Raw genomic sequence first — 25,478 nt, forward strand, 5'->3', positions numbered from 1 at the left:
AGGTAAACAAGACCGAAATGGCAGCTCTTTTAAAGAAAAGAGCTTTGGCGGAGTATAGTCAAGTTATTCAGGTAATGTTTGAGTTTTTAAACAACAGAGGAAAAGAATTTAAAACTTAACGTCATGTTCAACTGGTAATACTTATTTGGCTTTGCAAATCAAAACCTTTTTCCTACTCTGGTACGACTTTTTTGATGATACGTACACAAAGCATTTCGTACCAGTTTTACTTGAATACAGTATCAATGACCTTTTTACAATCTGACGAAGAATGTTTGTGTGTGTGGGGGGGGGGTGTGCGTGCGTGCGTGCGTGTGTGTTTTCATTGGAATTTAATGGAACTTTTTTAACATAAATTTGGACGTTCATTATTCCTGTTGCTTAGAGTCGCAAAGAAAAAATCATTAAAGACTCTGAAGCGGCTGCTTATAATGCACCAGTCAGTTGTAACCACGCCCTCCCCCAGGTCCGGGGGTATACCGGGGATAGCCGGGGAAATGGGCTGTTTTTTTACCTTTCAGGTGGCACCGCAGTGCCGGGTGAATGCGGTGGTTTTGTCTATGCGCCAAAAATGGCCGGGAATGGGCCTTAATTAGAGTCCCTGGGATGCACTGGGCATATGGCTGGGATTTTACCAGCAGTTTGTCCCCGCAAGACGGGATCTTATCCAGGCTTGGCTGGACCGTAAGTCAAAGTTCCCGCTATTCCCCGGACCGGGGGGGGAGGGGGGGGGGGGCGTGGTTACAATTGACTGTTGCATAAGGACTACTTTAAGTCTTTATTTCTCATTTAATACAACTTCCAGGAAGAAGCACCTAAGCCTATAAAGAAGCTACGACTGACCCAGAGGGCGGCAGAACCAGAGATACAACTTAACCTCCATGGCTTGTCCTCTAATGATGTTTTCCAGGTACTGAAACAGTTAAATTACCTTAATGTTAGAAACAGGTCAGTAGGTTGGCATTTCAGTGGCTTGAACCCCAACTAGGTGTTTTGTCAATAATAAGTACTGGTAATCACCTGGGAATAAAAAAAAACACATAGCTGATATTTCAGTGTAGGTATAGAAATGGAGGAGATACATAAGGATTGGGTTAAAAGCTGTTTTAATAATTAAGCAATTAATTGGGTGCGGGATCGAATATCAGGACTAAATCTGCTTAAAATCTAAAATCCTACAGAGATGAAGAACATTGTATGTGGATAGCTGTAGGTGAGGGAGAAGAGGAGAGGGATAATATAGAATATGAGAATTTGAGAAAAGAGACAATTATGGATAAGTTTTGGATTCTTTTGTTTAGGCCCTGATCAAGTTTGAGCACAGCTTGCCCGTGAACAGTGCCTACCTGACCCAGATTGTGCGCACCTTGCTGGACCATTATGGAAGAGAGAAGGAGCCCTTTGTAAGGTCTAAGGTTGCAACCTTGCTGGCCAAACTGTCTATAGTTCCTGGTATCTCTGCCGAAAGCCTGGCAGAAGAGCTTATTTCCTTGCTGACCACAGAAGGTTTAAACTTTTCTATAGCCTAGTTATTTCTCAAGTTGTTCATGACAATTCATAATGGTTAATAATCCTGACATTTATTAAAAAATGCAGTTATATAATATTAAGTAGTTTTTAGTTTTCTTAATTTACAATTTTTGTTTTTAAGTCTTTGCCTTGTGGCCATATTAATGGTTTTCATTATGGTCTTTGCGCCATTACTCTTAGCCTATCGTAATTCACCTAAGAGTTCTGACACTCATGTGTATAATGTCAGCTTTTTACTGAAGTTTCATTTTAATATTAAATTAAATTTAAAATATTAAAATATGCAAGACTTTAACTACAGAACAATGTGTATTTCAGACTCCCAGAAGGCTCAAAGTCATCTGATCTCAGCATTATGTGTGATTGGTCAGTCGGCCGCACTTAACAGACATTTGCACAGACAGCTAGTGGAACAGGCTCAAAAGGTTTGTATTTGCAGAGTTGACTGTGGGTGTTCTCTTCGAATTAACAAAAATGGAAATAAATCAGGCATTTTTATGTAAAATAGTGTTTCTGAAAGCTGCACTCTCACAGATATACCATTTTTACATTTTTTTTATTTTTTGTCTTGGAAAGATCATCTTTTTGTGTAAATGTCTGCAAACCAATGATATATATATATATATGACTGCTGACAAAAAAACAGATCGTAGATTTTCATATTTCTGTTCGAAAATTAATGTTTTATGGCTTAAACCTTTACTTACGGTTTAAGAAAAATGCATAAAACATAATTTTTTTAACTTTAAATATAAAAATCTGCGACCTTATTTTTTGTCAGCTGTCTTATATGACTGGTTTCCATGGATTTTCGCAAAAATTGGCTCGTTCCAAGACAAAAAATAAAAAAGTTGTCTAAAAGTTCAATATGTTAGAGTGCAGCTTTAATGTCTTGCAAATTTATCAGTTTAATCATAATGAACAGCTTTGAATGATTGATATTACATGAAACATCCTTTTTTCATTTATTCAATGGTCAAAATAAGCAGAAGCCTGCAAGCTCTGCTAGGATAATGTTGGGCGGGGTTGTTCATAATCTGAATTTCATATGGCCAGGGTTATTGCAATTTTGACAGTAGTGTATTATATTCAGCAGCCTAATTTTGATGCCTTCTGTTTTGTTTCGCTATTGTCTTAGCTATTATTGAGCAAGCTATTATAGAGAAGCAGTAAAGTAAAACAGTAAAGCACCTTTCGTTCAAGGAGCCTTTGTTCGGTACCATCTTGGTACATATCATAATTTATGCAATCTCATATTTGTTTAAATAAATTTTATCATGTTTCATGTAAATGTTTGTCAATAATTCAACTTTTTTCACAGCATCTGACGAGTGGCAGTCACACTGTCAGAAGGAGTTGCTTGCACCTGATTGGCTGTCTAGAGTCACCTGACCAGTCAAACAAGGTGGATCACTCTAGTGTGCAGAAACTCATTGAGAGTTTTGTTGGTGATCAGGACCCTAGAGTTAGGTCCAGCGCATTTGAAGCCTTGGTAAGTAGGACATGCTATGGTATGAATTTTTCTTTATTGTTCTGATGTTGTTGTTTTTCGCCAAAAGTTGTCATGGTTTTGACATATCCTTGGTTTTGATGTAGCCCTGTTGGCAATCATTATTGATTAATTGAGAGCATTTACCTGTATATGATGTAATGATCACAATTGTATCAAGTCCCACAACTCTAAATAAAGTATTTATTGAATTATTTCCAAATCTACTTAAATAATCAAACAAGCTTTGGCACCAATGTGAGGGGCTCTTGTTTTTTTTACTAACTCCTTACAAACACTATTGTGCATGATATCAAATCTGAGTCTAAGTTTATGCCGACCATTGGTTGATGTGTTATAAATTTTATGTATTGATTGCAGTTGAAGCTACATGACCGAGGCCTGGTTTTAGAGGAGAGTTTATACAAGACAGCATGCGAAGCCCTTACAGATGATTATGAGGGGGTCAGGACAGTTGCTGTACATTTGGTCTGGGTGTTGTCTCATCTATACCCGGAAAGGTACTGATACATTGTGAAAGATAAAGATAGAGTGTTAGGCCCTAATAGATGATTATGAGGGAGTCAGGGCGGTGGCTGTACACTTGGTCTGGGCGTTGTCTCATCTTTACCCAGAAAGGTACTGATACATTGTGAAAGATAAAGACAGGGTGTTAGGCCTTTACAGATGGTTATGAAGGGGTCAGGACAGTGGTTGTGCACTTGATCTGCGTGCTGGCTACTGTTACATTGAGCCCACTTGATGTGGGCTGCTTGACAGTTATTTCAATGGCAGTTGAGTGGTGAAGTGTCCTGTCCATAACATTATGTTCTGGTCCAGACTATGAATTGACTATGCATTGGAGGGTTTTGAATATCTTCGCACATATGTTCTTCATGAGAGTGCGTATTGCATGTAAGGACCAGGTTTATTAGTCAACAGTCAAGGTCAATCTGAACCCTATCTCCTTGTAAACCTTCCTGTGGTTTTCAGTTGTGTACCAGTCCAGGGATCAGACGAGGTCCTCAGACTGGTTGATGATGGATTTGTCAGAATTTGTATCATGATCAACGACATCTCTGTCAACGTGCGGACCAAAGCTGCAAGTCTCCTGGTCAGTGATTTATTATGCCCCCTTTTGAAAAAAGTGGGGTATATTGTTTTGCACATGTCGGTCGGTCGGTCGGTCGGTCTGTCTGTCTGTCGGTCGGTCGGAATACCAAATGGTTTCCGATCAATAACTTGAGAACGCTTTGACCGAGGGACCTCATACTTGGTATGTGTATTGGTCATCACCAGCAGATGAACCCTATTGATTTTGAGGTCAGTGGGTCAAAGGTCAAGGTCAGTGTGACCTTTACATGAAAAACGGTTTCCGATCAATAACTTGAGAACGCTTTGACCCAGGAACCTCATACTTGGTAGGTGTATTGGTCATGACCAGCAGATGAACCCTATTGATTTTGAGGTCAGTGGGTCAAAGGTCAAGGTCAGTGTGACCTTAACATGAAAAACGGTTTCCGATCAATAACTTGAGAACGCTTTGACCCAGGGACCTCATACTAGGTAGGCTTATTGGTCATGACCAGCAGATGAACCCTATTGATTTTGAGGTCAGTGGGTCAAAGGTCAAGGTCAGTGTGACTGTAAGCTGAAAAAAGGTTTTCTGATTGTCCATATTTTATTTAAGTGTCCAAATCCTACTAACAATTTGGCTCCCAAGGGGGCATAAATGTTTCACTAACATCTCTTGTTTGAAAGAAAGTTTTTAAGATTTTGTAGCATAACTTTGAAGGATTGTAGATAAAATGTCAATACCCAATTCTAACTTGACTGTCTTACCATTCTTGGCTGGCACTTTGTTACAGCCTTAGATTCTCCTAAAAATAACTATTTACACCATCTAATTTTCAGAAATTGAAAAAAAACACAATAACATTAAATGACTGTTCATCAAAAACATAAGATAAAAGAAAATGTTAGTTTAAAAGAATTGGTATATTTCTAAACTCTTAAAAGAAAAAAAAACGCTTTCTTGCAAAGCAATGGTGCTCCAAAATATGTCTCCAAAAAAATATTAACATAAAATATACTGTCTCTGATGATTTCGGGTATATTTCAAAAGTTATATTGAATGAGAAGTTTATCAAATGTTTTTCCTTTAGAGAGAATAATGCCTCAAATTTTTAACATTTTCATTTTGATATAACAGCCAACAGCTCCTGTTTTTTCGCTAGTTGAATTTTACTCTATTTATCGTTTTGTTTCACACGCCATCACTCCATTTTTTACAGCCACATAATACTACCAAAACTGTCCACCACATTATTATACCACATAAAAAACAACCTGAACCGTCTACCACATAATAATACAGGGATGTGATTTGTCCGTGGATTCGCGGAATTCCGCGTATCTAATGGCCCCAGGCCATTTTAGCTGATTGAAAAAGATACTAGTGTGCTTTTGGTTGTTAGAGTTGATATCCCAGTTTGCTTCAAATTTAAAGTCAGAAGAACCCTCAAAAGAGCTTCTAAAAAGCCAGTTTTTCTTCTACGGCAGTGTGCTTTTGACCCAAAAAGTACCCCAAGAACCCATGGCCGAAATGGTTTCAGCCCTCCAGCTGCCAGGTCAATCACATCCCTGTAATACCGCATAATATTACTACATAATACTACCAAAACCACATAATATTTCCGAAACTGGCCACCACATAATACTACCAAAACTCTCTACCACATAATTCTGCCAATACTCTCTACTACATAGCATTACCAAAATGGACAGATTCGAATGTCCATCCTTTTCTATATTTCAGGGCTCCCTTCACCTGGTCAGTGTCAAGTTCCTGGAGCAGACTCTCGACAAACAGCTCATGTCCAATATGAGGGTAGGGCAATGTGTGATTATAGTAAAGTGTTTTCCTCTACCTAAAATAGGATGAGATTGCTCTAATGGCTAAGGTGTCCACCTCTCACCCAAGAGGTTGTGGGTACAACATACAAGAACCTTCATTTATGGTTGGTTATTATGATAACAAGAAACATTAGCTCAATGAGCTGTTTTCCATCATGAATAACAAATATGCATACCAAACTTACCCCAGCAATGAAGAGCTGACTTGGAAATCCAAGCCCCACTATGGGTACTTTCTCATGGCCTTTCAATATGAACACCAGGCCCCAATTTCTCGAAACTTCTTAAGTCTCTTATAACAGGATTAAGCTAAACCCACTATTTTTGTCTTTCAATATTGTGCGTTTTATATACTCCTTTAAATGTATTTAATACTTAAGATAGGAATTGTCATTACGATTATCACAATAAACCATTTTTCATTTATGAAAATTCACTGTAAGTATGTATTTTGGCTAATAGAAATAAGCAACTTAAACCTGTTAAGCTTAAGAAGTTTCGAGAAATTGGAGCCTGTACTGGTATTTCCTCAGGAAACAGACCCAAGAGTGATTCTATGAAGGTTGATTCTAATCAGCTTTCATCACAAATGAGCTAAAAGAAATCAATAAAAACTTATTCTGAAAGGACTTCTTTTTGCACAAGGTCACAAGTCTTTAATCTTTATTATTTTTATATAATGACCCCAATCATTTTCGTAATAGATTAATAATATATGTGAACTGGTAATTGAACAAAGAAATCACAGAAAGCCAAGAGTTATGCCCTGTTTGTAGCAGATTTTAATTAATATCATTGTTTAAAAATCTGGCTTTTTTACAATTTGGTGTCACTATTTTCACAATTCAAAGAGTCTGGCATCATTCATTAAACAGTTACAAAAAACACTGAAAGTTGATAATTTGTGCATTGTTTTAATGTATGAGTGGATATGAATACAATATTACCCAGTAACATGACGACTTTCTGTGTAACATTTGTATATTTATGTTAAAATCTATTTATCTTTTATTATATACCTGTTCAACTTCATAGAACAGGACATATTATATTTTCACTTGTGAAATACGGGCTGGCTGATGGGTGGGCAATGTCTTTTTTCTAATCATCACCCAACTTTGACAGAATGTGTATGGGCAGATAATCACGGTCAGGTTCGATTTCTAGCAATAACACCACTGTCATCTCCAGAGTTATGACCCTTGAACTGGCAAAAACTGTATTAACAGTGTCCGCTCTCTGAATTTGGCTTAATGTCAAACCACTTGTCACCATCTTGGTGTCCTTAATAGAGGACGGGTGTAATTTGTAATAGTTAGCTCTTATTGTTGATAGTTTAACATTATTGTGAAAGTTTAAAACAAAATTCATGCAACAGTTGAAATACAACATATATATATATTGTCTGTGTGTTTAAAATGACCAGCGTAAGCGTACTGCAGCTGAGCGGGCCAAGGAACACTACACATCAGGGGTGTGGTCCTCCGGGAAAAAATGGGCAGACGACGCTCCAAAAGAAGAACTTGACCCGGAGAGTGTTAACGTTATCAACATCGGGGCATGTGGAGCCTTTGTGCATGGGCTGGAGGATGAATATTCAGGTGGGAAATACCTAGCTTCACTGTTTAATGTAGGAAACAGGTCATGGAATTGTCATAGCATTGTGTCATCTTACAAGAAGTTTAATCTCTGCTTAAACTCAAGATATTCACATGAAACTTGAAACACATGCTATACCAGTTGCAATAGTAGTGTGGGTTCCAAGGCAGAAAAATGTGAAAAATAAGGAAATTTACAGCACCCCTCTGCTATACAAATATTATTTTGAACACCATCTTGAATGTAGCAAATTCGCAAGAGCCGTCATGTGGCCAAAGGCACTTTTCATAAACAATGGACATTCTCCTAACACAACGTATACAAATAATTTGTATAACATGCAGGACACTTTATTCTCAAAATGAAGGTCTTGGAACCCTGACTATAGACACATTTTAGGAAAGCCCTTAATTCTGGCTTTATTGATGGTCAAGTTTTGCTTATTGTGTTCAGATTTTGCCTAACAGGACTTTAATCCTTAGGAAAATCTTAAGCGTATCTCACAATTATACATTCATGTATGTACCGAATTTCTGCTAATCTTTCTTCTCCTTAACTCCAGAGGTACGTAACTGCACCCTCGACTCTATCTGTGAGCTGGCCAGCCAGAATCCCCAGTTTGCGATCCTCAGTCAGGACAGTATAGCGGACATGTTTAATGACGAAATCGAGAGCGTAAGACATAACGCCATCAACTCTCTGAAGAAACTGAGCCAGCACTTGGAGATCAGGGAGGATCAGCTGGAGATTATGGTTGGTGTTTTGCAGGTAAGAACAATTTCCATATAAAGTTTGTGTAAGGAATATTAAACAAGGGCGAATTTGAGAATGAGAGACAGTTGTGTTAAGAAAACTCACCATGTTTTTGCACCAAGAATAGAAAAATAAGCTAAAAAGTTTCCATATACAGTCGAAACTCGTTATGTCGACTTTGTCGGGACCTAGGGAAAAAAGTCGAGATAACGAACAAATTTATATCACCAATCCCAACACATTTGAGTTCAATTAATGTCCGATGTACGATTTCTGCAATTGAACGATCTTGTTACATATCACCATCGTGAAAACTGCAAAGGGATTTTTGAAAAATGAAGTGAGAAACAAAAATTATTTGTGTCAAATTTATTTAATTTACATATATGGATTACATAAAACAGATCTAAAACCATAATCACGTACACTTGCACATTGTTAGAAAACGGTAAAGCACAAGTGACAACTTTGATAAAATAGCATTTTGACCAATGATGTCATTAACGTCCCTGTGCGTTTTGATAAATAGGTTTAGCAATAAATGTCTCTTAAATCAAAAACATAAACAAACAACTTTAAATATTCACACTTACCAATTAACCTCTAACCTTTACAGTTTGTTATTTTGACATGCACGGTAATTTAGCGACATACCGCAAACGATCATTAATACTTTTGCACCTACAACTTGATCTACAGTTCGACATAAGGGACAAGGAAAAAGTGTGAAATTCGACCACTGAGGTCGACATAGCGAAAAAATCGAGAAAGTAAAATCGACACAAGCAGATTCATTTCATAAAGAATAAGAAGGATTAAATTCCGGACCGGGGAAAAAGTCGAAACAACCGGAAAGTCGAGATATCCGACGTCGACATAGCGAGTTTGGACTGTAATAGATAGATTATGAATAAATTTGATGAAAAAAGAGAGCATTTAGAATACCATGCTAAAAAAATTAAAAAATCCCGTAGTTGAGAATCTTCACTAAGAAGCTTAAAATTGGTCCCAGGCCCTAATATCTCAAAATTTCTGTAGCATTATAAGTTTAAGTCCCTTAGTTCATTCAGCCATCATGAATGTCTCCAAAATAAAAATAATAAATGAGATAATTAAAGAAATCATATCAAAACAAAAATAATTTATATATCTTAATTTAATCCTTTTATAAGGGACTTGGATTATGTTTCCAGAACTTTTCTCCTTCCATAAAATTCAGATAAAGAATATTTCATTAATTAAATAATAGATGGATATCATTTCATTATATATGTTGAGGGGTATTTTGTCTGCAGAGGGTCTTTTCATGGGTATTTTGGGGTATTTTGTCTGCAGGATAACTTTTTATGCGTATCTTGTCTGCAGGGGAACTTTTCATGGGTATCTTGTCTGCAGTTGAACTTTTCATGGGTATCTTGTCTGCATGAGAACTTTTCATGGGTATCTTGACTGCAGGAGAACTTTTTATGGGTATCTTGTCTACAGGGGAACTTTTCATGGGTATTTTGTCTGCAGGAGAACTTTTCATGGGTATCTTGTCTACGGGGGAACTTTTCATGGGTATCTTGTCTGCAGGAGAACTTTTCATGGGTATCTTGTCTACAGGGGAACTTTTCATGGGTATCTTGTCTACAGGGGAACTTTTCATGGGTATCTTGTCTACAGGGGAACTTTTCATGGGTATTTTGTCTGCAGGGGAACTTTCAATGTTTTTTTATCTGTTGGGGATCTTTTCAAAGGTATTTTGTCTGCAGGGGGTCTTTTCAAGGGTATTTTGTCTGCAGAGGGTCTTTTCAAGTCTATTTTGTCTTCATGGGATCTTTTCAAGGGTATTTTGTCTGCAGAGGGTCTTTTCAAGTCTATTTTGTCTTCATGGGATCTTTTCAAGGGTATTTTTTTCTGCAGGGGGTCTTTTCAAGCGTATTTTGTCTTCATGGGATCTTTTCAAGCATATTTTGTCTTCATGGGGTCTTTTCAAAGGTATTGCAGGGGATCTTTTCAAGCGTATTTTGTCTTCATGGGGTCTTTTCAAAAGTATTGCAGGGGATCTTTTCAAGCATATTTTGTTTTCATGGGGTCTTTTCAAAGGTATTGCAGGGGATCTTTTCAAGCGTATTTTGTCTTCATGGGGTCTTTTCAAAGGTATTGCAGGGGATCTTTTCAAGCGTATTTTGTTTTCATGGGGTCTTTTCAAAGGTATTGCAAGTGATCTTTTCAAGTGTTTAATGTCTGAAGGGGATCTTTTCAAGGGTATCTTTCCTATGGTTTTAATAGTTGTAACCAAAAGCCTCATTCAAAAGCTTTTATTAAAAAATGCTGTTTATTTATGCACAGTCGATGTTTGAAATTGGCCACACCATTAGATATCATTTATATCATAAAACCATTATAAAAATTATATACTATTGGTAACATGGCAAGTTCATCTACATAAATTGCAATGGCAATTATCCTGACAATTGTAAATAATTTCCTTAATCCTTCAAGGACTTTTCATACGTATCACGTGAGTCACTGCGGGACATGTTATGTGAGATGAAATTCGCCACCAAAGAATGTCTCAACACATGTGTGGTCGCCCTACTGGACAACCTACGAAGATACCCCCAGGACAGGACCTCCATATGGAAGTATGTGGCCAGTATTAATATGTTGTGTTTTTAAAAACAATCCACAATTATGAATTTTGACAATTTAGTATAAAATTGTTATGAAGTTGCATGATTGATTAAATACTGATTTCCTACCCTGCCTTTTTTACCAGACCTTTTGTGTCTTTATCCATACCTTGACATCCTTTGGCTAGAAATGGATGAGTCCTGGGCTGGAACTGCTGTAGCCTAGCCCTGCTTTTGTTACTCGACCTCTTGTGTCTTCATCCATACTTTGATACACCCTGAACCAGAAATGGATGAGTGTGAATAATGTCTCATCTGTTGTTTACAGGTGTATGCATCACTTGGGGAAGAACTGCAGTAGCCTAGCCCTGCCTTTGTTACCAGACCTTTTATGTCTTCATCCATACTTTGACACCCCTGAGCCTGAAATGGATGACCCAGCTTGTATCCTTTATAATTAACTGTGGGATGGTATGTTACAGGTGCTAACAATAAACTATGGGATGGTATGTTGCAGGTGTTTACAATTAAATATGGGATGGTATGTTGCAGGTGCTTAAAAATATCTATGGGATGGTATGTTGCAGGTATTAACAATAAACTATGGGATGGTATGTTGCAGGTGTTTACATTTAAATATGGGATGGTATGTTACAGGTGCTTACAATAAACTATGGGGTGGTATGTTGCAGGTGTTTACAATTAAATATGGGATGGTAGGTTGCAGGTGCTTACAATTAATTATGGGATGGTATGTTGCAGGTGTTTATAATTAATTATCAGATGGTATTTTACAGGTGTTTACAAGTAAATATGGAATGGTTTATTACATGTGTTTACAGTTTAATATGGAATGGTATGTTACAGGGTTTTTTACTATTACCTATAATATGGTATGTTACAGGTTGCAGCAAATATTTTTACCATATCTTCACAAGGTCTGTCTCTCGCTTTCTGCAATTTAGGCCTATAATTTTTGTGGACTTGATTAACTCATGCTTAAGTCACATACCGAAATTTGCAATCACATGTTACATTTATAGCTGTAAAAGATTTGTCACAGATTATATCGTTCTTTTAGATTAAAAATATCGTTCTTCTAGATTAAAAATGCTTAACATATTGTTTCCCTTAACCTGTGAAGACATCAGTATCCTGGTCCTTGTGTTCAATGCTGCAGCTGGGAACCACACGGCTCTGCCCATGTTCCAGGAACACACATGGAGGCACTACACGTACCTACGGGACAGTCTGCCTGACCTTGTACCTCAACTTCAGGTTGTCATAACAACACAGGCATTTTCAAACCACATGGAGAATGATATGTTTAACTTGATATAAACCATATGTGGCAGAGACAGGTTCAAATTCTGATCTTTTGTCAGGGGATAGGTTTAAATTAAAACGTATGTAATGGAATAATATTCATTTTGCCCTCACAAGTAGAAGTCAGATTCAAATTTTACCTTCTTCTATGTACACATGGAAAATAATATCTCTATGACTATTCCATATAGCTTTAATTGTTGCTTACACTCAGTGGAATATATGTTGTATTGCGAACAATTATCCTCTATTTCTCTGTCTTTAAAGTGTGAAGAATTGGAGAAAACTGATGGTGAATCATCCAAGGAGGAGAATTCTGAAATGGCTGTGGAGTTTGTGAAGTCAACAGTGGAGAAACTGTCTGACCTTGGCTCCTTGGATACGGAAACAGCCACACGGCTTCTCAACACAGCAGTCAGGTATGGTACAATAAATAGCATTTAATTTATATCTGGAAATGTATGATAACATAGTTATATATCTCCATTGTTGAGAACTCAACTAAAAAAAGCTTGGCTCCCTGGATACAGACACGGCAACACAGCAATGCTATTATATCAGTATTTTGAAATTTACTATGGAAACACTCTGAATCTGACCTGATCTCTATGGACATGGATCCATCCACATGGCAGCTCAACACAACCCACTGATAATGGATGGTCATAAATGGATTATATGTGATTAGAAAGCCCAAGGCGTCATTGTTGTTACAAACATAACCTGCATTGTATTTAAGATGCAAGAAAAATAAACATTTTTCGGCTGAGACTTGGTGAACACTTGAGCTGAGACTTGGTAAACATTTTTGGGCTGAGACTTGGTAAACACTTTTGGGCTGAAACTTGGTAAACACTTTTGGGCTGAGACTTGGTAAACACTTTTGGGCTGAGACTTGGTAAACACTTTTGGGCTGAGACTTGGTAAACACTTTTGGGATGAAACTTGGTAAACACTTTTGGGCTGAGACTTGGTAAACATTTTTGGGATGAGACTTGGTAAACATTTTTGGGATGAGACTTGGTAAACACTTTTGGGATGAGACTTGGTAAACACTTTTGGGCTGAGACTTGGTAAACACTTTTGGGCTGAGACTTGGTAAACACTTTTGGGATGAGACTTGGTAAACAGTTTTGGGATGAGACTTGGTAAACACTTTTTGGGCTGAGACTTGGTAAACACTTTTGGGATGAGACTTGGTAAACACTTTTGGGATGAGACTTGGTAAACACTTTTGGGCTGAGACTTGGTAAACACTTTTGGGATGAGACTTGGTAAACACTTTTGGGATGAGACTTGGTAAACACTTTTGGGCTGAGACTTGGTAAACACTTTTGGGCTGAGACTTGGTAAACACTTTTGGGCTGAGACTTGGTAAACACTTTTGGGCTGAGACTTGGTAAACACTTTTGGGATGAGACTTGGTAAACACTTTTGGGCTGAGACTTGGTAAACATTTTTGGGCTGAGACTTGGTAAACACTTTTGGGCTGAGACTTGGTGAACACTTGAGCTGAGACTTGGTAAACACTTTTGGGCTGAGACTTGGTAAACACTTTTGGGATGAGACTTGGTAAACACTTTTGGGATGAGACTTGGTAAACACTTTTGGGCTGAGACTTGGTGAACACTTGAGCTGAGACTTGGTAAACAGTTTTGGGATGAGACTTGGTAAACACTTTTTGGGCTGAGACTTGGTAAACATTTTTGGGCTGAGACTTGGTAAACACTTTTGGGCTGAGACTTGGTAAACATTTTTGGGCTGAGACTTGGTAAACATTTTTGGGCTGAGACTTGGCTTTATTGAGACTTAAAGATGCTTCTGATGCCATCCATATAGTAAACGACCAACCTTCTCAACATGAGCATAAAAAGGGCAATCACTCAGGTCTCAACCTAGGACCGCTGACTATAAGTTCGCAATTGAATTGTATGAGCTTCAGTTGTTTTCTCCCAATGGAGTTGTTAAAGAATTTTATTTGGACTATTTTTACCTGGCTGTGAATTGTATAATCTGATTATGAAGGTGTATATTATTTTCCTTTTTCACTTTCAGTGACTTACAGCAGGTAGCTAAGATAGACTCGTCCACGTCCGCTTCCGCTGAGTGCCTCTCCCTCTTCCTCAAGGCACAGATTCTCATTACTCAGGTAACTAACTTGTTGTTTATACTTGTCGTTTTGTGTAAATCTGATCTTTTCTTCAAGGTCTATCTATTCAAGTTCACTTACTGTTTGAATTTAATAACAAAAATGAAGTATTCTTTATACAATTTCTATATAACTCAAACAGATTAGATTCATGTATGAGTTGGTAAAAACTACTGTAGTTTTTTTCTTATATTGTTACTTACCAAAAATTAAATTGAACTTAATTCAGTATTCCGCAAATATAAATTTTAATACGAGACACCTTGATGATTATATCATGAAGAGCAACCAATTGCACAATGTTCTTATATATCGTTAACCTCGTTCCTAGTTGATGTCTCAGCATGCCTATATCCTGACCGGAAGTGTTACCGTTGGAAACCTGAGTGTTGTTGTGGAAAAGCTTCTTTCCCTGACCGGACAACTACAAACACTCTTTCTTGGGCTTGGCACTAATGAACTAGCCCTTATCAGGCAGACAGAGCTTAAGGCTCTAACTTTCAGGTGATACATGCGTTTTATGTAAAAGTGAAAATATTCATCAAATAAGATCCTTAAAAACAGGATCTCATTAGAATATAGATTTGAATATAATATGGGTGAGGGAATCTGTTTGAAATCTCTTTCTTAAACAAGAATTTACAATTACTCTGTTATAGTCTATTAAATTGTATTATCCTGTATCAGCTATACTTTTGCATTCAATTTACCTATGATGAATTTTAAAATTACATTTAAACATCGTTTATCCCAAATTCTCAGGACCCAGTTAAAAATTTGGAAATAATGGTATTTCGGATAAACAAGTTTTAGAAAAATGACAGCGTTTGTGTATTAACGATGACTTTAAATATTTAGTCGTGAATATTGCAATGTCCGTTAAACGTTACCAACATGTTATATTTGGTTTGACTGATCGTTCAGTATACATGTTTGATGAATTATTGTTATCCCCGCCGAATCGAAGATTTCGGGAGAGGTATATTGTTTTGGCGTTGTCCTTCCGTCCGTCCGTCCATCCGTCCGTCCGGTACCATATCTTGGTAGGCATTGATCAGAAAATGTTCAAACTTGGTCAGAATGTTCCCCTTGATCATACCTCGACCACTTTTAAAAGTGTCACTAGGTCAAATCTTAGAAAAATCTTTGGAATATACTAGAGGCATTATATATACATGGTCAAATATTCCTGAAACTTTATCAGAATGTTTTCCTTGATGAACTCTTGGTCGTAAATAAAACTGGGTCACATATGATCGAAAATTAGGTCACTAGGTCAAATCTTAGAAAAATATTGTCCAGAACCATATCATGGTAATGATTGGTCAAGTTATGTTCAAAATTGGTCATGATGTAAACCTTGAATTTCAATATGGACCACTTAAAAAGTGGGTCACATGGGGTCAAAAAACTAGGTCAGTAGGTCAAATCTTAGAACAATCTTTGGAACATACTAGAGGCATTATACATGGTCAAATATTCATGAAACTTAATCAGAATGTTTTCCTTGATGAACTCTTGGTCGTAAATAAAACTGGGTCACATATGATCGAAAATTAGGTCACTAGGTCAAATCTTAGAAAAATATTGTCCAGAACCATATCATGGTAATGATTGGTCAAGTTATGTTCAAAATTGGTCATGATGTAAACCTTGAATTTCAATATGGACCACTTAAAAAGTGGGTCACATGGGGTCAAAAAACTAGGTCAGTAGGTCAAATCTTAGAAAAATCTTTGGAACATACTAGATGCATTATACATGGTCAAATATTCATAAACTTAATCAGAATGTTTTCCTTGATGAAATCTTGGGACTTCTTTAAAACTGGGTCACATATGATCGAAAATTAGGTCACAAGGTCAAATCTTAGAATTGTTTTGTCCGGAGTGGAAATTATTGGTCGGATTATGCTCAAACTTGGTCATGATGTACCCCTTGATGAAATATGGACCACTTGTAAAAGTGGGTCATATGGGTCAAAAACTAGGTCACTAGGTCATATCTTACAGAAATCTTGGGAACACTAGAGGCAATACATCTGCTCTCATTTCCATGAAACTTAATCAGAATGCCTCGATGAAATCTTGGAATAGTTTGAAACTAGTAGGTCATGTGGGGTCAAAAATGAGGTCACTGAGTCAAATCTTAAAAAAACCTTGTGGACACTAGAGGCTATATTTTTTGCATATATCTGGACCAATCTTCATGAAACTTGATCAGCATGTTCGCCTTGATGAAATCTTAGATTAGTATGGAACTGGGTAACATGGAGTCATAAACTAGTTTTTTTGGTCAATTCTAAATCGTACATTATATACAATATTTTTTTTTATTTCAAACAGTTGCAATCAAACTCAAACTCATACATATATATATTTCATCAACAATTGATTTCCATTCCTTGACTTAGCCCAATCAGTCGGGGGATATCAATTCAACGAATTTGCTTGTTTAATTATTGACAAATAAATTGTTATTATACTTTTTTAATACTTTTTTTTTCATTTAATCAACATTATACATTTCACTTAAACATTTCTAAGACCAACAGAAAATGTCTTTGATTTCAGTGTTTTGGTCGATTTCTGTTGTCGTTTTTTTAACTATTAGAGTATTTGTTTTTTTCACACTTATTGCTCATGTCATTCTTTAACAAGCACTTCATTATCACCACAAGCTGATGCCTGTGTGCTATCACATTACTGTGTGAAAAACTATGAAATGATCGATTTCGAAATACGGATTTATAAATACCGGTAATCGTGAGATACCAAATTGGTAGAGAGTTATAAATTACTGTACATTTAAACCAAAAGGCCTTTCAATATAATACTTTCCTTTAAAAATCAAATTTCAATATCGACATTCATCAACCAACATACTGGGTTTGGTTTATAGTAACAAGCCAGACAAGTGTTTTTAGCTCCACTGGCCGAAGGCCATGGAGCTTATGTCGTCACAGATTGTCTGTCGTGAGTGCGTGCGTGCGTGCGTGCGTGCGTGCGTGCGTGCGTGCGTAAACTTTTACTTTAAACGACATCTCCTCTGAAACTGATAAGTGGATTTTGACAAAACTTCACAGGAATGTTCCTTTGGTGGTCCTTTACCAAAATTGCTCAAATGGTTCCGGTCCATTGCACAATATGGCCGCCAGAGCTAAAAATAGCAAAATCTTTAAACGACATCTCCTCTGAAACGGTTCGGCAGATTTTGATGAAACTTGACAGTAATGTTCCTTGGGTGGTCCTTTATTAAAATTGCTCAAATGGTTCTGGTCCATTGCACAATATGGCCGCCACAGCTAAAAATAGCAAAATCTTTAAACGACATCTCCTCTGAAACGGATAGGCAGATTTTGATGAAACTTGACAGAATTGTTCCTTGGGTGGTCCTTAACCAAAATTGCTCAAATGGTTCCGGTCCGCTGCACAACATGGCTGCCAGGGCAAAAAAATAGAAAAACCTTTAAAGAACATCTTCTCAGAAACCGATGATCAGATTTTGATGAAACTTAACAGAAATGTTCCTTGGATGGTCCTTTACCAAAATTGCTCAAATGGTTCTGGTCCATTGCACAATATGGCCACCACAGCTAAAAATAGCAAAATCTTTAAACGACATCTCCTCTGAAACGGATAGGCAGATTTTGATGAAACTTGAGACAGAATTGTTCCTTGGGTGGTCCTTAACCAAAATTGCTCAAATGGTTCCGGTCCGCTTCACAACATGGCTGCCAGGGCAAAAAAATAGAAAAACCTTTAAAGAACATCTTCTCAGAAACCGATGATCAGATTTTGATGAAACTTAACAGAAATGTTCCTTGGATGGTCCTTAACCAAAATTTGTTAAATGGTTCCAGTCCACTGCACACCATGGCTGCCAGAGCTAAAAAATAAAAAAAACTTTATACGACTTGTCGTCGAAACCGATGACCTTTTTTCGATAAAACTTGACAGAAATGTTTGTTTGGTGCTCCTTTACTCAAATTGCCCAAATCATTTCGGTCCACTGCACAACATGGCAGCCAGAGCTATTAAAGTAAAAAATTTTTTTCAATAACTTCTCCTCAAAAATTGATGATTGTATTTCTATGAAACTTGACAAAAATGTTCGTTAGGTGGTCTTTGCTTGAACCTTTTGGCCAGTGGAGCACAGGCACTGATGTGCCTCTTGTTTCTCTAAGCTTACCGTTTTCCCAGTTAACACTAGATCACACTATGGCACAACATCTTGGCAATCTCAGTGATTTAGCATAAGTTAACATCGCTTTCATCAAAAACTCACAGAAAATGGCCACCAAAACAAAGGCCTAGAGTCCTTATTAATGTTCTTTAAAAACAACTCTGAGGCTATTAAGGATTACACAATTAATTTCATTACCTGCAGATTGTGTTCTACACTGGCCAACTCCCAGGAGCTGGCGACCCAAATGAAGGCCCAGGGCGTCTACACTAACTACCTGTCCTCTCTACAAGGGTAACGCCCCCTTTAATACACATTGGTGCCTTCTTTTCAACCATTGTACAGAACCGTACCTTTTCCTAATATTTTTGTTTGTTTTGAAACATGCTGTTCTATGTTAATTAAGCCACAGCTTGTTTTTTCAAATTTGCCAAATTCGCAAATTACATTATCATTTCCATCCTTAACTAAACTGCTTGATCATCACATTTATTTATTCACTGATAAGACAACTTCCTTGGGAGTGATTTGTTTTTGAATCCCCATATGAAGTGGCCTTTCACAGCCTACATTATGAACTGATAAAATGAATAAAACATACAATGTACCTGATATGGCCAAATTTAAGTGTCAGCATTTTCATTTTCAAGATATACATGTTTTTTTAAGATCAAATAAGAAATGGTGGCTCTGTTGTGTTCATAAGCTGTATGTTTGATCGCAATTAGGGCCGTAATCCAGCTACCTTTAATATATAATAATATTGTGTTTGTTAATTCAAGAACACAAGCACAATATCTGTAAAAACCTTGTTTAGTGTTACTGTAGGGCTTTTGTTAAATATGTTGTTTTTTTCACAACCATGTAAATGGATTCACATTCAGTACTGGTAATGTTATTTCACCATAGATTTAATTTACAAATGAACAGTTATAAACATTATACATATCTAAGACCAAATTTCCATTCAACATCTGATATTTGTTACTGTAGGTGAACTCTGACAGAATATTTTTCAGAATGTTATCGGGAGAGGATGCCCCCACCGACCAGTGTACGTCCTTCCTACTCTCCAAACTTACGGCATTAAAAGGATCTCAACTCTCTAATGTGCAAAATATCCTTCTCTCTGCATTAAAGGTAAACTTGGTTGATGTTCCATTATTTGGAGGTTACTTTGTACTGTATTCAGCAAATCATTTCATTATCTTGTCAGAAAAGCGGTGCAAAAATTGAAGGTAAACATATGAACTTTCTAGCTCTATTTTTATCAGTTGAATGTATTGATTCTTTGTTAAGGTCACATGGGGCATGATATACTCTGGGTGACTAAGTACAAATTTCTGACACAAATGATAAATTATAGACGAACGTCTTATGCTTTTGATTCTCACCGAATTTTCTATCAATTATCTGAGATTGGAAGCTGATCAATGATAAATCAATTATAATAAATCCAATATTTCCATTAGTAGACTCTATTTTGCATTTTTGCTTCATCTTTTGTGTCACCTGCAAAACATTGCAGACACATCTATGGATTACTCTGTCAGTTTTCATTGATGGCATCATACTTCCTTTCTGATCATTTACTTTTGAACAACTTGCTGAAGGGTCTTCAAACTTGCTGTGTGCATTGTTCATGGTCAGAAGATGACTCTTTTTGATTTTGGGGTCAATAGGTCAAATATCAAGGTCATCATGAAGACCTTTACTATTAAAATTATAGGCACATTTGTTTTCAGCTGATCACTTTTTAGCAGCTTTGTGTTGAGTCTCCAAATAAGTTGTGCACATTGATGAAGGTAAATAGATGACCACAACTGATTTTGGGATCAAAGGTTTACATCATGGTAACCCTACTACAAAAAATATTGTCAGTTTTGTTTCCAATCATTGACTTCGGAATGGCCAACTATCTATAAAAGTAGAAAGACTGTGAACTTTTTTAAAAATAAATTAAATATCATCAATAGTCGCTGTGGTTGGGGTGTTCGATCAATTTTACATACTACTTAATCAACAAAACTGCATTCAGTTACACTACTTATGTCACATGAACTTTTAGAAATAAATGAGATATTTTGCTGTGCTGTGCACATGCAGTAATTTTTGTTAAAGCATTCATTCATCATTTTAGTACATGATGTAAAGTATCAAGAGAATACCCTATGCAACTGAATATTGTGAATAAATTTCTTGTGTTAATTTGCTTCCAGTTAGTACAGCCAGTCACATGTCCGCTAACGAGGAAGGTGCGTAAAGCATTTGCAGTTATCCACGAGCCAGCCCGCGTATCAGACAACCCCGTCAAGTTTACTGCAGGCCTTACTGCTGCCGTTCCGCTGATCGCTGATGTGGAAAATGTCGCTAGGCTGGACAATGTCAGGATCCGGGTAGGAAGGATTGAATGTATAGTTTGCCTGATTTTAAGAGAAAAGAGAGTTAGGCATTTTGATACCTCTGGTGTCACTGTCCACTAACACTTTGATAATTATCCGAATATTTTAATTTGGGAAAATTCATTTGCAGTTTTGTTATCTATTTAGCAGGCATCTTCATATTAGAACAACCCAGTCCAGCATTAAAAACTGTATCAGTTTATAAAGTAATTCTTTTATTTAATACCATTCATAAAAAAATTGGGTAGATATTGTAAAATGCTTTGTAACAGAGTATATAGATGTTGTTTTTTAAACATTGCATAAAAGCTAAATATATGTAGCCAAAGCTTGTGTTTTTAGCTTGTCTGATTTTTGAAAAAAATGACGAGCTATTGTCGTTACTTTATTGTTGACGGAGGCATCGGAGGCATTTGTTAAGTTTTGCGTTTCGGCCATTTACATTGACACTATCAAAGCTATCACTTTGAAACTTGGGCAACGTATTCATATAATACCTTTCTTCACATTATACCCTAAAAATGCTGAGTCTCACCTGGTTTTTTGGGGTAAAAAACTTAAATTTTGATGGATTTTGGTTGATTTTGAGAATTGGAATTAGCTTAAATTTTTTGTTGGATTGATTTCAATAATTTTTTAACAATATCATATGGATGATGTCTTCAGTATATCAAATGGTTTTTTGAGTCACACATTTGGAAGGGTAGGGGGAGGGTGGGGGATATTTTAGTATTTTTGGACTTCGTAATTTTTAGCTAGTCTGATTTTTTAAGTTAAGTTTTGTGTTTCGGTCACTAACATGGAAACTATCAAAGCTATCACTTTAAAACTTGGGGCACTTGTTCATCTTATACTCTTCTTCACATTGTACCCTAAAAATGTTGAGTCTCACCTGTTTAAATTTTGATGGATTTGAGAATTGGACATAGGTTCTGAAATTTTCGTTGGATTGATTTCAAATTTTTTCACAGACAATAAATGGATAATGCCTTCATATATATCACGGGTTTTCGAGTCACACATTTGGAAGGGTAGAGGGAGGGTGGGGGATATTTTGTTAATTTTGGACTTTGTAATTTTTAGCTAGTCTGATTTTTTAAGTTTTGTGCTTGGGTCACTAACAAGCAAACTATCAGAGCTATCACTTTCAAACTTTGGAATACCTGTTCACATTCAAATGTACAATATGAACAAACAAACCGTGAAAGGATAAAATCAGACAAGGGTTAAGAACCCGCAGGGCGATGCTCTTGTCCATTTACATATTAATGAACTATTATCTGTCTCTGATACCAGGTTCAGTACCCAGACACAACTACAACACTGACAAAACCATCACCTAGTGACCTGAAGAGACACAGCAGTCTTTCACACAGACTAGTTTCACAGGTTCTCATATCACACGGACATTGGTCAGGTAATGGTTGTATGTAACCTTACAGTATAATGTAACCTTGCATATAAAGTAACCTAGAGAGAGTCTCTTCACAGATTCTCATATCACAAGGACTTTGGTAGGTAATAGTAGCATGTAACCTTGCAAAGGTTATACAGGAGCTTTTAATATTCTGATAAGTCAAAACCTCCATCATCAAATACTATTTTGTCCCAGATTTTTATGTTTAGGGTCCTGAGGATAGATCTGATCTGGGATATTGGGCTTACGGAAATACTCTAAATTACCGAAATACGCTGATAATTACTGAAATACGCAAGAAAGTTACCAAAATACCCTTTTTAATAAAAAAAAAATGAAATATTAATATAAACACAATAAATTTGTTTGTATAAAAGGGGTATTTCGGTAACTTTCATTCATATTTTGGTAATTATCTTCGTATTTCGGTAAGTCCAGTATCTGACCTGAGTCATGTGTAGTCACAAGGGTTCTGATGGCAATTTTATTTTACTGATCTATATATTACTCTTTATAAATGTCCTGTTATACATGTATATCTGAGGTCAGCTATAGTTTTGTTCTCAAGCAATTATAACAGTATAACTCTTTTGTTTCAGAGTCGAGTACAATTGAAGTAAGCCTTGTGTTGATAAATGACTGTGAACGCCTCACCAAGTTCAAGTCCCAGTCTGCTCATAGTTCAGAAGAAAACCAGTCTGTCATAGAACTCTGTATACCAGTCAAAGTGCTTGTGTCTCCAAAACCTCATAAACGCTGAAGTCTTCCTTCAGTTTGAACAGAAGAAGACCTTTCTGTTATAGAACTGCATAAAATTGCGTCCAGCTTAACAATCTGTTAAATTGTATGCAAAATGGATATGCAGTCAGTTTTTACAACTAGTTAATGCTGAATTCAGCATTTGAGCATACAGATACGATTATATGTGTATTTCTACCAAATACTTTATGGCTCAAATTATTCATACATGGATTGAATGTATAAACTCAAATAATCTGGCACAGAGACATTCCCACATGATATGCTGGATATATCACATCCTTGAATGCTGTTAGTATTCAGTGATTATTATTTTTTTTGGTGCAATTTACTGCCTTCTTAAGGCTGTTTCCCCTTGCGAAAAATGTCCATTTTAATCCAAAAAAAAATATAAAAAAAAATCCCAATTTGATAAATGCAGATTATGTTGATGATTGAAAAAAAAATGAATTTCTTTAAAAATAAAGAAAATTTTGACAAGCCTAAACCTTCCACAGCATAATATATGCATAAGAAGGTGAAAACACGCATATTTGCAATTTCATTTGCTATTTTGTTCCGTTTTTATGTTTTTCCCAATCTGACCATTTTTTCCCGATTTCCAAGGCACAGGCAGTACAAATATGTCCGAAATGACATCACTGGTATTAATTTAATATAATATTATAAATTGCTCTACTTAAGTATTCACATGTGTAGTGGAAATAAAAAATGTGTGAATTTGGTGCTGAACCAGGCTTTCTAATGAGTCTGTTACTTTAAAGCTGCACTCTCACAGATTTAGCGTTTTTACAATTTTTATACGCCCATCTTACGATGGCCGTATTATGGGAACACCCATGGCGGGCGGGCGGCGGCGGGCGGGCGGCTCCACAATGTTGTCCGCTCTCTAACTTGAACATTTCTCATCCAATTTCCACCAAATTTCATGAAAGTGTTTGTTGGTGAAATATCTAGGTCAAGTTCGATAACCAGCCAAATCGCTTTAGGCCCTCCAGAGTTATGGCCCCCTGAATTTGTCAAAATTGGCCATTTTAGCTTTGTCCGCTCTCTAACTTGATCATTTCTCATCCAATTTCCACCAAACGTCATGAAAGTGTTTGTTGGTGAAATATCTCGGTCAAGTTCAATAACCAGCCAAATCGCTTTAGGCACTCCAGAGTATTGGCCCCCTGAATTTGTCAAAATTGTCCATTTTAGCTTTATCCGCTCTCTAACTTGAACATTTCTCATCCAATTTCCACCAAACTTCATGAAAGTGTTTGTTGGTGAAATATCTCGGTCAAGTTCGATAACCAGCCTAAACGCTTTAGGCACTCCAGAGTTATGGCCCCCTGAATTTATCAAAATTGGCCATTTTAGCTTTGTCTACTCTCAAACTTGAACAGTTTTTATCTGAATTTCACCAAACTTGCTACTATAAATGTTTGTTGGTATATATTCTTGGCAAAGTTCTATAACCAGCCAGGCTCTTCAGGATTATGGCCCATGAATTGGTCAAAATTCTTCTTGAAAAGCTTGCTTCTCAAAGGGCCAATGTGACAGTAAGTTGTCTTAGAATCCAAGAAATTATTGATGGGCGTATTTTGTGAGTGTCACTCTTGTTTTATTTTTTTTTGTCTTGGAATAAGCAAAATTTTGCTTAAATATCTGCAAACCAGTGTTAAAAGACTGCTGACAAAAGATCAGATCTCAAATTTCATATTTCCATTCAAAAAATAATGTTTTATGGCTAAAAGTGTTACTAACGGTTTAAGAAAAAGGCTTAAACATAAATTTTTGAACTTAAATATGAAAATCTGCGATCAAATTTTTTGTCAGCAGTCTTATGACTGGTTTTCATGCATTTTCGCATAAATTGGCTCGTTCCAAGACAAAAAAAATAAAAAAGCTGTCAAAACGTTCACTACATGAGAGTGCAGCTTTAACAGATAATATAGAAACAAACAGACAGAAATTAGATTGATACATGTATCATACAAGATATCGATGTTTTAATGTAAACACTCCTGATTGTAAAATGGGCAAAATATAGTAACATGCTATGGCTGAATTAAACATTTCATACATGAGTGAGTTAACTGTTTTGTTACAAGACAGATGGGATGATGCTTGTTAATGTGTCTTTTGAAGTTGTGAACTGGTTACAGTTATTACAGTAAATCCGCCATTGAACATGCCGAATATCTACCTCATCGAATATCTACCTCATCGAATATCTACCTCATCGAATATCTACCTCATCGAAGTGTGATATTTGGTCATGTTGGGTAAAAAAATAAGTCACTATGTCAAATTTCAATTCTAAAAAACCTTGTCACCCCTATTAAGATGA

General features: G+C 36.5%; 1 protein-coding gene across 2 annotated transcripts; it reads left to right on the forward strand.

Annotated features, from left to right (window-relative positions):
* Nucleotides 1–12: 12 nt before the first annotated feature.
* LOC128220694 (integrator complex subunit 4-like) lies at nucleotides 13–25,215 on the forward strand. 2 transcript variants are annotated; one of them, XM_052929191.1, is made up of 21 exons: nucleotides 13–71; nucleotides 806–910; nucleotides 1,302–1,506; nucleotides 1,849–1,955; nucleotides 2,852–3,022; nucleotides 3,401–3,540; nucleotides 4,013–4,133; nucleotides 5,838–5,909; nucleotides 7,362–7,536; nucleotides 8,097–8,302; nucleotides 10,775–10,917; nucleotides 11,234–11,349; nucleotides 12,050–12,183; nucleotides 12,499–12,650; nucleotides 14,287–14,380; nucleotides 14,712–14,884; nucleotides 18,770–18,859; nucleotides 19,585–19,705; nucleotides 20,785–20,961; nucleotides 22,264–22,384; nucleotides 22,984–25,215. In XM_052929191.1, the coding sequence occupies exons 1-21, from the start codon at nucleotides 18–20 to the stop codon at nucleotides 23,142–23,144; spliced, it is 2,838 nt and encodes a 945-aa protein (XP_052785151.1). In that variant the 5' UTR covers nucleotides 13–17; the 3' UTR covers nucleotides 23,145–25,215. The 2 variants fall into 2 exon arrangements, with proteins under 2 accessions (XP_052785151.1, XP_052785152.1); XM_052929192.1 differs by lacking the exon at nucleotides 18,770–18,859.
* The last annotated feature ends 263 nt before the right edge of the window (nucleotides 25,216–25,478 follow it).

This window comes from Mya arenaria, chromosome 15, assembly GCF_026914265.1.
Source record: "Mya arenaria isolate MELC-2E11 chromosome 15, ASM2691426v1".
In the NCBI taxonomy this organism is placed as follows: domain Eukaryota; kingdom Metazoa; phylum Mollusca; class Bivalvia; order Myida; family Myidae; genus Mya; species Mya arenaria.

Bases quoted from the DNA above. Each gene is read 5' to 3' on its own strand.
- LOC128220694 (XM_052929191.1), top strand. From the start codon at position 18: ATGGCAGCTCTTTTAAAGAAAAGAGCTTTGGCGGAGTATAGTCAAGTT. The intron at 3,023-3,400 runs GTAAGTAGGACA...TATTGATTGCAG, and splicing joins CCAGCGCATTTGAAGCCTTG to TTGAAGCTACATGACCGAGG. The intron at 7,537-8,096 runs GTGGGAAATACC...CCTTAACTCCAG, and splicing joins GCTGGAGGATGAATATTCAG to AGGTACGTAACTGCACCCTC.